This window comes from Schistosoma haematobium (genome assembly GCF_000699445.3).
Source record: "Schistosoma haematobium chromosome Unknown HiC_scaffold_203, whole genome shotgun sequence".
Classification (NCBI taxonomy): Eukaryota; Metazoa; Platyhelminthes; class Trematoda; order Strigeidida; family Schistosomatidae; genus Schistosoma; species Schistosoma haematobium.
Genome location: NW_026137046.1, coordinates 1 through 13,067, shown reverse-complemented (window position 1 = coordinate 13,067; position 13,067 = coordinate 1). Strand labels below are relative to the sequence as shown.

Here is a 13,067-nt window from a genome sequence, read left to right as displayed (position 1 = left end):
TGAGAGATTTGCAAACCTATATGCCTTCAATAAACTGGTCATGAGTGGCACTATATTCCCACATAAACGCATTCACAAAACCACATGGACCTCACCGGATCACACCACGCAAAACCAAATCGACCATATCTGGATCAACAAAAAGTTCAGGAGGACGATGGAGAACGTGAGAACCAAGATAGGAGCTGATATAGCATCAGATCATCACTTGCTGTTCGTCAAGATGAAATTGAAACTCAAGATGCACTGGACAACGGAGCGGACAATATCACAAAAGTTCAATACGGCCTTTCTTCAGGATATTGACAAACTCAACAAATTCAAGATAGTCCTCAGCAATAAGTTCCAGGCCTTTCATGATCTACTCAATGGAGAAGGAACTACTGTGGAGAGCAACTGGAAGGGGATCAAAGAGGCAATCACTTCAACATGTCATGAGGTCCTGAGTCAAAAAAAGCACCATCACAAGGAATGGATCACTGTTGATACACCGGATAAGATTCAAGAAAGGAGGAACAAGAAAGCAGCAATCAATACCAGCCGAACAAAAGCAGAAAAAGCCAAGACAAAAGCTGAATACACAGAAGTAAACAAACAAGTGAAGAGGAGCATCAGAACTGACAAACGTAAATATGTGGAAGATTCAGCAATGACGGCGGAAAAGGCTTCAAGAGAGGGAAACATGAAAGAACTGTATGACATAACAAAGGAACGCTCTGGAAATCACCGTAAACCGGAGCGACCAGTGAAAAGCAAGGAAGGCAAGGTAATCACCAACATTGAAGAACAACAAAACAGGTGGGCAGAACACTTCAAAGAACTCCTGAATCGACCAGCTCCACTGAACCCACCCAACATCGAAGCAGCACCCACGGAACTCCCAATCGATGTTGGCCCACCAACAATTGAAGAAATCAGCATGGCCATCAGACAAATCAAGAGTGGCAAAGCAGCAGCACCAGACAACATTCCAGCAGAGGCACTGAAAGCAGATGTAGCGGTAACTGCAAGGATACTCCATATTCTCTTCAATAAGGTTTGGGATGAGGAACGAGTATCAAGAGACTGGAAAGAAAAACTTCTGATCAAAATACCAAAGAAAGGCGATCTCAGCAAGTGTGATAACTACAGAGGCATCACTCTTTTCTTAATAACGGAAATTGTCTTCAGCAGGGTGTTGTTAAACAGAATGAAGAACGCCGTAGACTCCCAACTTCGAGGTCACCAGGCTGGATTTCGTAAGAATCGATCGTGTAAAAACCAAATCGCAATACCATGGATCATTGTAGAACAACCAGTTAAATGAAATTCACCACTCCACATCAACTTCATTGACTGCGAGAAAGCATTTGGTAGAGTGGACAAGACAACACTATCAAGGCTTCTTCGATACTGCGGTGTGCCTTAGAAGATAGTCAACATCATACGGAATTCCTATGATGGATTAAACTGCGAAATCGTGAGTGGAGGACAGCTCACAGATTCGTTTGAAGTAAAGACCGGTGTCAGGCGAGGTTGCTTACTCTCATCCTTTCTCTTTCTCCTGGTGATCGACTGGATCATGAAGACGTCAACGTCCGAAGGGAAGTATGGGATAAAGTGGACAGCTAGGATATAGCTGGACGATTCAGACTTCACATATGATCTGGCTCTTCTATCGCACACGCAACAACAAATGCAGGAGAAGACGACCGGTGTAGAAGCAGCCTCAACAGCAGTAGGTCTCAATATACACAAAGGGAAAAGCAAGATTCTTCGATTCAACACAGCATGTACCAATCCAACCACAACTGACGGAGAAGATTTGGAAGATGTAAAAACACTTACATATCTGTGCAGCATCATCGGTGAACACGGTGAATCTGATGCAGATGTGAAGGCGCGGATAGGAACAGCAAGAATAGCATATTTACAACTGAAGAACATCTGGAACTTAAAACAATTGTCTATCAACACCAAGGTCAGGATTTTCAATACAAATATCAAGGCAGTTCTCCTGTGTGGGGTGGAAACCTGGAGGACTACGAAAGCCATCATCCAGAAGATACAGGAGTTTATTAACAGTTGTCTACGCAAAATACTTCGGATCCGTTGGCCGGACGCTATTAGCAACAACCTACTGTGGGAGAGTACAAACCAGGTCCCAGCCGAAGAAGAAATCGGGAAGAAGCGCTGGAAGTGGATAGGACACTTATTGAGGAAAGCACCCAACTGTGTCACAAGACAAGCCCTCACATGGGATCTTCAAGGTCAAAGGAAAAGAAGAAGACCAAAGAACACATTATGCCGTGAAATGGAGATAGATATGAGAAAAATGAACAAGAATTGGATGGAATTAGAAAAGAAGGCCCAGGACAGAGAAGGTTGGAGAATGCTGATCGGCAGCCTATGCTCCATTAGGAGTAACAGGCCTAAGATGCACACGACGGAATGTTAAGTTTCTTATCTTTACTTCTGGAAAATGGGGTTAATAAATGTGTTGTCATTATGATCATTGTTATCTTGTGTATTAGCTCTATGTTGTTGGTCATATCAGCATGTATTTCATTGATTTAAGTTTCGTAAGTTTTACGATTCGGCCTGTGTAATTTAATGAACTTAGATCCCTGTATTTTAAGGTGGCCACATTATGTCGCAATGTAAATCAATACATCTTGAATTTTCTTATCAAAATGATGGTTTATAATATTAACTATTGAATTTCAAAGTTTATGCAAATGAATAAGGTTCTTTTTCTTCATTTTTAAAGGCTGCCCTAAAACTAAACGTTCTAATCCTTTCTGTATGACCGATAGAAATCAGTTGGCCATAAAAATCACTTACTATAAACCGAATAGAACTCATTGTCTAGAATTCTCAAATATTAGTTGGATTCCCAAATTTCCTTGCCCATCAGCTGACCAGTCTTCAATAACTAAAAATCAGGGTCGATTTCATTGTAATCCTGAGACGTGTGAACGTATCTGGATTGGTCGAACATGGATACGTGAACATTGTAAATGTAGACAAGTAGATGTAAATCATCCAGCTGGGAAATGCTGTAAGTATAAAATGTTTGAATAGATATACCCTTGAATATTAATTAACTAAGTATCCAGTTATTCAACATATGGAGTAACTGTCTTCCTTTTAATGAAATTTATGAATGAAATCTTGATGTTTATAATCCAGGGTTGAAACTACATATACTTGTTTTATTAAACAGGTATTATGGTTGAATATAGAAAAGTCTACGGAAATATTTTAGTTTATTATTACTTACAAAAAGAAATTTGAGAAAAATGATTATCTGTTAATCTTCCAAAGTTCAAGGTTATGCTTACTTTCCTTATGAGAACCAATTCAAAGGGTAGTCTGTATGTAATTTTTCATTACTTTAGTTTTTGGTGTACTGACGATAATAAACTCATTTGTATTCTATGTTTTTTGAGCCACAGATGGTCGTTATTTTCAGTTAAATAACCACTTACTTCACTGATCGTTTCCGGTATGTTACGACTTTCGCATAGTTTCAAACTTATGGTAAAATATTTAAATTTAAACGATGAAAGCACTTAATACTGAATTATTGGAACTAAGTTACAGAAAATAACAAAAGTATGCGTATCATCCATGAAATCCACCTATAGTTTTGAAAAACGTTTGTTAATTCTGAATTTGAAACCAGAATCTTCTATTAGTTATGTTAAAGATAACGTCGCTAAATAAATTAGACCAGAATATTTGAATTCCCGGTAAGATTTGTTATCTAGTAGTAGGCATTTCAAGCTATAAAGTGTTCAATCGATAGTATTGAAAGCTTACCGGATTTTAAAGTCGTTGGTACAACTTTTATGAGTCATCAAAATCATAATGTACCTAGTTATTTAAATTCACCAGTGATACTAATAAGGCATACTAATAACTTAGTGCCTGTCTCTGTGTTAGGTCTTTAGCCACACGGAATGTTTAGCTAAAGACTTGGTTCAAACATATACCACTTTGGTTAAACGTTGAGCGCATTTATAACAAACCTACTGATATATCACTACTAAAGACACCTATGAAAACATTATTAATTTCAAGCTAAATTTGCATGAGTTAAGCTACACGGTATCATCACGTTATATATTAATAGGATACATAGCACACACTTATTTTTGATCTAAACTTACTTTTAAGTTACCATTTAACTAAATGCTGGTACATCCAGTTGATGTGTTCCAAATAGGACGAATCACGCATCCTGGATTCCACTGCTAACCACTATCTATCTTTGTTTATAATGTTTGTGAATTAAGGCAATATATACAGTATGCACATATGCCGATTAGAGACTAGTCAATTGCAGTCCTAATCATCAATGGGAAGTTTCAGGAAAACAATACTTAGTGAATTCATCATTTAAATGTATCAAACTTAAATCATACCCTATTTGTAATCAGATACTGATTGACTGACTGTAACAAAACTATTTACATTTAAATGTTTCTGAACATCAACAAGTGATTATCGTTTTTTAATAGTGGACGCTTTTAGCAATATCCAACTAGATTTATTCATTTTTTTTCATGGCTTAGGTTGTCCCAAATCCGAAAGCAGTCAATCTGATTGCCAAAATGGATTATCTGAAATAGTTAATGTTACTTACAGTCTTGTAAATGGTGATTGTAAACGTCATGTCTTACGATCAGTAATACGTTGTTGTAAGTCTTTCTTTTTTACATTATTTTCATTTTAGATACATTTTCATTGCTTTAAACAAATGTTATTCCAATGTAGTTCAGAATTACTTTAATCAATTTATAATTTCTAATTATATAAATTTAATAGTTGAATTCATGAGTCAATTGAAGCTAGACCATCATGAAAAACTTGGAAGCATTGGATGTCCATTTCGTCCTAGTATGGGACTTCTCATGAATTCAACTATTAAATCACTATATTATCCATAAAAATCTCTCTCCCATTCTATATATATATATATATATATATATATATAATTGGTGCTAATGACATGAAATTACCTGAATTATTCATCAACATATCAAGTTCATGTAATTTGTTTGTTTTACTAAAAAACAAATAATAGATAGAATACTTCAATGAAGTTTCGGAAATGTTTGTTTTTAGTTGTATAGTTGTTCAGGCATCACTTAATTATCGTTCACCAATACATTGATATTTTTAAAATTAGAATTATTAACAATTACTTTAAATGTTCAGTGATCTCGAGTACTGTAATAGTTGAGCTCGAAGGTGTATATTATTGTTAAGTTCATGTAAATCAATGTTATAGTTTCTAATAAATATCTAAACTTTATGGATCATTATATGAAGTTCAGATCATATACAGGTAGATACTTTATGTGCCATTTAATTAAAAAAATCTGGTTAAGATGAAGTAAGGCGAAGGTATCATCTATTTCCAGGTTAATGACTCAAAGTATTAATTTTCACTTGATTTATAATTTATAAATGAATGATTTAAAATACTCATTAGTAATGATGAAAGATCGTCATATTGTACAGCATATGAAGTAAGATAGCTGAATTCCTTCCGATAATTTCTGAGTATGTTCAGAACTTCTATGAATACTCTGATGAGAGTTAAGTATATTGAAAATAAGAGAAACTGGTGTATTATACATAATTATCCTAGGATATTACATAATATTTGATGAATCCCTACAGACATAATTTATTTTTAATAAAAGTGCGTCCATATTCAACGTGACTAATATTTGGTAAGCACTTGTGGGAAAGTTAGCAAGATTGATATACGAAGAAACTACATAAGTCCAGACTCATTGAAGTTTACTTAAATATGTTCATATCCCTTGATTTCAATGCTTTAGATGAGAAATCTATATTTTAGTCATACTCCAAAGTTATTGAGTGTTTTCTACTACCTGCTCTTTAGTTACGTAACTGACTTGATTTGCCTATATTGAGACTTATTCAATTTAACTGATATGCTTCAAATTACTAACATTATCCATGATCACCGGTTACAGAATATGGTTACTATAAGTTGACTTAGTGGTCGAATGATGTGCTCTTAGGGAGAAGTGAAGACCCTGCGTTCGACCCATTGTAAATCAATGAAGGTGGACTACTGAATCGAATCAAGTTATCGCTGATAGTTATTCATGAGTTTTTAAACGATGCTACTTGGAAATGAAAGTTATTTTCATTTCATACAATCAACTCGATATACCACTAGCTTATGCCCATGTATTACCAAATTATTATTGATATACATATAGTAAAAAAATAGTAAAAATGTCTGGGTATTTGTAATAAAATGTAAGTGTTTATTTTTTGTCTATATTTCTCTTTTCTTTTCTCGTAGCATGTCCAAATTCTAAGAATTTTGTCAAATGTGATTCAGAAAATGGTATAAAATTATTTGGAACCGTAAAGTATAAAATACAAAAGGACGGAACATGTCAAAAAGTAGAATTGATAGAATTACATAAAATAAGTAAGCAAATGTATATGAGAATCTATTTAATCACTATAAAATGTATTATACACAGTTGATTTAAGTAACCATCAGCTAGTAACTTTTTAGTTGTTTATCCAATGCTGAGTACACTATTACTGTTTACCGATTGTATTTCAAACAAAACGAAACTAAATTCATCATTACTTAGATGAAAATAGTTCATGTAGAATATCCACTTTGAAGATAGCTTTCATGATGGAATAACTTCATGTAGAGAAATACTAGTAAAAATAGAACAGCAGATAGCTATTTTACTGTGGTTTAAGATTTCACGATAATACACAGTCTATCTGTGAGAATTAAAATGAATTTACCATAAAACTTATCAGTGGACGAATTAAGAAACCGTTTGCTTTACTTGATATGATGTGTTAATATGTCAGTACGAACACAAATATTTTAAGCTATATTAGAAATATTTAGCTACAATGACGGAATTTAAGAGGAAGAGTGTAAATGGTAAATGATCTCATTCACTTACCTTCATTTATTTAAAAACCGAAAGATAAAGATAAATAATAACAAGATACTTTTTTGGCTTAGGTTTTACATTAAAATCAAGAAGGTTTTAATTAACTTAAAGTTCTGTGGTAAATTTAATTTTAAACATGTCTCCAGCTTTTGAAACAGTTGCATTTGTTATCACATTCAATGATGTTCTTTTCTTAATTTAACTATTCAAACTTCAAACCATTGCCAGTAGACATAAATTTTGATTAAGACTGTGACGACGGACCACCGGTGAACTCGAGGAAGCTGTAAGAGGCTCAGAAGGAGCCGAAGACGTCCCATCCAATCATCTTTCGGAAGAACGTTCTAGAATTCCAACGTGTAGCTTCCCGATTGGATAATGCTAATAACCCCCTGTATGCGGATTGGAAGACTGTAATGATGATTTCGTTCTCACTAAGAACTATAAATACCTGACAATTTTGTACTATGATTGACACTGTTTGGAATAATATTCCTTTCATTAGTCTTCTGTCTTCTTATTGCGACTTGGAAGGGTTTTGGTGTTCTAGTGCTCTGTTATACGCGGTAGTATCAAGAAAAATCAACTTTTCAAGATATAACAAAGACAAGTTATCGAATCTGTTGAAGAATCAAACCGTTAGTAATGTATTCTATTCGACTGTCAATAAAAGAAAGCAGAGCTTAAGAGGTGTATAAAAAGAAATAAAGTGATGAAGAGAATGAATTCCCTGGAATTATTAATGGTCAGTTAGGCACTTGAGAATATTTTGAAAACAGGAGTTTAATTTCTTTACTCTCAGAGACACCAGAGTATTTAGAGGCTGACTAGGGAGACCCATCAACGAATTTATGGTTTATTTGTATTTATAAAATATTTTTCTAGCTTTCAGGTGGATGAAAAATGTACAGCTGTTTACTCTTTGTTATTACTAACCAACTAATTAGGTTATTCAATCATAATACAAACTAATAAAACTATGAAAATTAACGGGGTATCCAATAAATGATCAGAAATAAATGTATGTAGCAACTATTTATCACTCCTAGAATCAGGCTTGTTTGAGATTACATAAAATATATTTCTACAATTCATAAAGTTAAACTACAATTTAATTAACCACAAATCATCCTGTGTTTTTCGTAAATTTTCATTTTACTAAATCGTAGATTGTATGAACGAACATATCAGAAGAATTTCCGAATGTAATGTTCAAATTACGGAGGATAATCGCATGTATCGTCAGTTGTTAGTGGCACAGTCAAGTATTAAAGAATGTGCATGTATTACACCTAAGCCTAAAGTTTACTTGGAAGCTTGTAATTGTCCTGAAGCCCAAACTGACGTTGTGAAACAGATACAACAATGTCCATCTTGGTGTTTTAATGCAACACCAGAGATGTGTGACCGAAGATGTCAGAATATTTTCATATGGCAAAAGCTTGTTTACGATTTTGAAAATCGTGGACATTGTAAAGTAGAAATATTACAAAAAATTACCAAACCATGTTGTAAGTCTGTTTTATTGTGATTCATTAGACAGTAAATATGAAGTTGTTAAGGTGTACGAATGTTTATTATGTATGTGCAAAACCAGTGCAATAACTTTACACCGAGGATTAATTATCACATACAATCTCCAGCCTAAGAAGCCAGATGCCTTAAGGCAAGTTACTACTACTGAAAATAAAATAAATTTCATCGGAACACGAAACGTTGAAGACTGAGATATATAGCCAAAGACGACCAAGAGGAAATGAGGTTTAAATATCAAAAAACAGCAAATGACTGTAACATGATTAATAATAACTAGCGATGATGATATCGTTCTTCTGAACGATGAAAGCTCCACGACCAAACCGTCTAGCTCAGAGAACAAAACTCCATCAAAATTAGTAATAACCTTTAACATAACTTACCTATTATGAATAATTGTTTGTATCAATAATCTGTCAGTCAAATACTCAAATTTATATTTGGCTTTCTAGGTTGTAAACATTCAAAAGAAATCCGACGATTATGTAGTGAAGATGGCAAAACGTTGATAACTGAAACCGAAGAAAGTATTTGGAAAAATGAACTATGTATTAAGAAAGTAAAACGAATTCACCAACCTATTCAGTGTAAAATTGGACTACTAAAACAAACACTGATAAATTCACAAAAACATGGTAAACGATATATGCAGTCAGTATACGGATATCGACAACATTGTCAATGTAAAATACGTGTCGAAGAAAAGTTGTGTAATCAATGTAAGTAACTGTAGCCTTCAAATAGTAGGTCAAATAAGATTAGTAATTCATACTATCATTTATTTGAATTACATTTTTTAAAAGTGTAATTCATTCTCACGTGTATGAATAACGATAAGTATCATGAATCGATGTTTATAAAGTCTCCTGTGATAGAGCTGCTACTCACGATTGTTATTTATCTTTTTTCTATCTTCTGTATTATTCGTTTCTAATTAATAATCCCAATCACTGAAATTATCAGTAGAAAACTTTGACTAAACTGCTGTACGGTCTAGATTTTTAATGAACATTGAATAGTTTACTATCAAAATAAGAAATATTTATAAATAACAGAGGAAAATGATATTATAACCAATTCTGTGATTATCTTAGTGTTTTCATGTACTTGCTTGTGTAAGTATTGTAATAAGGTGAATGGTTACGTTCTGAGAAGAAAACCTGTCCTGAAAAAGCGTCTGCGCGCGAAATCCCGTGTTTAAGTCTCGAAAGCAGGATCGTGGATGTGCACTGTCGAGGAGTCCCATACTAGGACGAGACGACCGTCCAGTGATTTCAGGTTTTCAATTGTGGTCTAGCTTAAGTCCACTCATGAATAAATATTTCTTAAAAGTTTAGATAAATCCGAAAAAGAAATGTTTTTGTTTTTGCATTAAAGAACTTCGTTGTTTTCGTATAGTTAGAAATTTGAAATATATCTAGAAATTTGTTTTAGAATATACAAATTAGTTAAACAAATCACTGAACAGTACAATTCTTTAATTCATCTTGTGAAAATGTCTTAAAAGAAGTTTTTAAAATTAAAATAAATGAAATTCTTTAGTGAGAAATATATGATATAACAATCAGTAGATTAAGTTCAATACACACATTTGAATTAATAGGAAACAATTGTCGTTCAATTAATGAAATGAATGCAATGGATCATCAGAAAAAACTCTAAGTTTGGATTTCAAAGTGACTTTCATCACAAAAACTGAAATTAGTTAGAAAATTAGACAAAACTAAAACATAGTTTAATACAATACTAATTGACAACAATTCATTTGTTCACATCAGTTTGTTATGAACATTATTTTACACTAAAAATTAATACTCTAGGATGTAAATACATCCTGCCGACGAGTCCCAAATAGGACGAAACGCGCGTCAAACTAGATTCCACTGCTAGTCGCCATCTATCTTTGTTTATAAAGCTTGTGACTTGAGGCTATATCGATGCACTCCGCACAGGATGCACATATACCATTGAGAAACGGATCAATTGCAGTCCTAAACAACAATGGGAAGATACAAGCAAACATTACCAAGTGAATTTAAAGTACTTTAGATGTTTGATCAAACCGTTTTTAGTTTATCTGGCTAATTGAAGATTGTCTACTTAGTCAGTGATATCATTGATGATTTAGACCAATTTTCAAGTCATACAATGGCTTTTGAAGTTTGGTAATAGCTATGAACTTATATAATTTACAGACGGTATCTGGGTCTACTAATTGAACCTCGAACAGTTAAGTCAACCATTTATAAAAAGTTTTATGTTCAACGGTACTAATATTGTCAACTCACTGTTGTGTTTTATTAATTCTTGATTTCATTTCATTATTTTATTGGTAATATTAATAGCATGTCCAGAACCGGTTTATGAAGTGGAATGTGATCCAGGATCACGTGAATTACTGCATAAAAAAACAGATTACGTCAGCGTTGCTTGTAATTGTCAAGCAAGGATATATAAACGAAGAACAAAAGTTTGTAAGTTAGTATTTGAAATTGAAGTAATTCTTGCCTTCTTTTCTAAGTACCATTATTTGTCTAAAAATCAGTCATTCAAGAAAGTAGAAGAAAAAGAATCATTTCAGTTTCAACTAAATTCAAGATAATTTTACGACTTGTCAATACATTTTAAGAATATCAAACATTGAAAAGTTTTCTTATCGCTTCACTAAAATGGTCATAATTTAATCTGTTTTTTTTTTGGAACCAATTAGTATTCACTAGTTTACAGTGATTATTTACATTAAGTCTGTAATGACTTCCCATTTAAACTAATGGAATTCACAACATAGTTACATCATTACAAGAAAATAAAAAAATATTTACCACTGACTTGAATACAGTAGGCTTATAATTATACCATTTAGCAATATGATTTATCTATGAAATAAAAATTATAAATATTGGTTCAATTGAAGCCTTCCATACCACTATAAATAGTCAAATTGTATAGAACATCAGGTATATTTGATAAACTGATATACTGTGTTTATATCAATGTAACTGTAGTTTTATCAGTTAAAATTTTAAAGAACGGTACTGTACGACATACAGTGAATTATGAGATAGATAAGATATTGTCGAAAAATACTTTTTTTTAACTTGAAGGATTAAAAACAAATTTTCTACAGTTATAATACTATACTTATATGTTAGTGACTTTTCAGCTACCTTCATGAAATCATATTTTTATGTCAATTTCAAGTGTGACAGATACAAGGACTTCTAAATATCTGAAGTCATTGAACAGTCTAAGAGTTATTACATAATGATATAAAATATCAGTTTCAGAAGGTAAAAAATTCAAGCACTTTTAATAGATGGTATATTACTGTAATAATTCTAATCACAGATTTTCTCAGACATAAACTGGGTTAATTACAGTACAGTAGTTGTTATTTTTACAAACTATCTAAATAGATCAGTTGATGTTTAAAAAAATCTAATAAGATTGTATTAGTTACCTGAATTATTTATCACAACTAACACAATGTATATAATATATTGGTTGCAAGCCACCAACACTGATTATCACTGCCTGTTTACCAAACTGTATCACTTATTTTCTGTTTACAATGGTAGCGATGAATAACCAAAAATACTATGATATATTGCGTAATACTTAATGAACTTGTAACCTATGAAGATGTGAATGTATATTTCATGTTATTTTTCCAGTTTTTAAAATAATATTTATAGTTAAGTCTTTTTATGAAGTTACTTAACAAGAAATTTTGTGTCATGGATTAGTTTTACCGAGACAACCATAAATTGACGGAGTCTGTAAATCGGAAACATGAAATATGAGTTAAGTGATCTAATGATGAAATGTTCACCATGGAATCTGAATATCCCAAGCTCAGACCATGGTTAAATCATGAACGTTCAATGTTACATAGCCCCAATAAACACTGGTTTTGAAAAGTTTTTCAGATAGTCAGGATTTTATATAAAGCGACTACAAAAGAGGGTACTGTTTATTATATTTCTAATTTTTCTTATTTCAAAAAGTTTGCCCACAGTATACCACTTTGGTTTCATCACATTGCTCACCAATAACAAATATGGAGACAAGCACCTATAAAACTCATTTTCAAGAGGGATGTGAATGTAAAGAGAGTATTACAGTTAAGACAAGACGTTGTGGTAAGTGTGTGTATATATGTCATTGTTGTTATTGAACAATTCATTTCATTTGATTTTATCCTCATAATTTTCAAGTTAACTCTTTCAGTTGTCACTACTTGATTAAATAACACTCTTAGCCACTTAAATAAACTGTTTGGTAAATAAATATAATTAGATTTGAATAGTGTAATAAGAGGAAGATTATTAGCGCAATATGTTTTGACCAATCTGATCACACATATACTTGTTAAAAACATTTGAACATGAAAAATTAAAAGGTCAACCAGACAAAAAGAATGGAAAGGGAAGTACCCTAATTTGCAATTCAAGATTGCTCCTTCCTATGTATATTGTGACATTTACCAAATCGGTTGCAAAAACGAGTGGGATCAAACGACTTGGTAAGCGTAGGTGATAAACATTCATCGTCCTCTATCGCTGAACG

General features: G+C 32.7%; 1 protein-coding gene across 1 annotated transcript; it reads left to right on the top strand.

The window, feature by feature from the left end:
* Nucleotides 1-2,588: 2,588 nt before the first annotated feature.
* Nucleotides 2,589-12,739, top strand: MS3_00001317 (uncharacterized protein). The gene is made up of 7 exons (XM_051208765.1): nucleotides 2,589-3,040; nucleotides 4,560-4,685; nucleotides 6,335-6,466; nucleotides 8,132-8,473; nucleotides 8,951-9,217; nucleotides 10,844-10,972; nucleotides 12,506-12,739. Exons 1-7 carry the CDS (start codon nucleotides 2,785-2,787, stop codon nucleotides 12,673-12,675), a joined length of 1,422 nt encoding a protein of 473 aa, XP_051064078.1. The 5' UTR covers nucleotides 2,589-2,784; the 3' UTR covers nucleotides 12,676-12,739.
* Nucleotides 12,740-13,067: the final 328 nt, after the last annotated feature.

What these genes read in the sequence shown, in the direction of transcription:
- MS3_00001317 (XM_051208765.1), top strand. Translation starts at nt 2,785, where the DNA reads ATGACCGATAGAAATCAGTTGGCCATAAAAATCACTTACTATAAACCG. An exon ending in ACGATCAGTAATACGTTGTT is followed by an intron (nt 4,686 to 6,334) that starts GTAAGTCTTTCT and finishes CTTTTCTCGTAG; the next exon opens with CATGTCCAAATTCTAAGAAT. An exon ending in AAAAATTACCAAACCATGTT is followed by an intron (nt 8,474 to 8,950) that starts GTAAGTCTGTTT and finishes TTGGCTTTCTAG; the next exon opens with GTTGTAAACATTCAAAAGAA.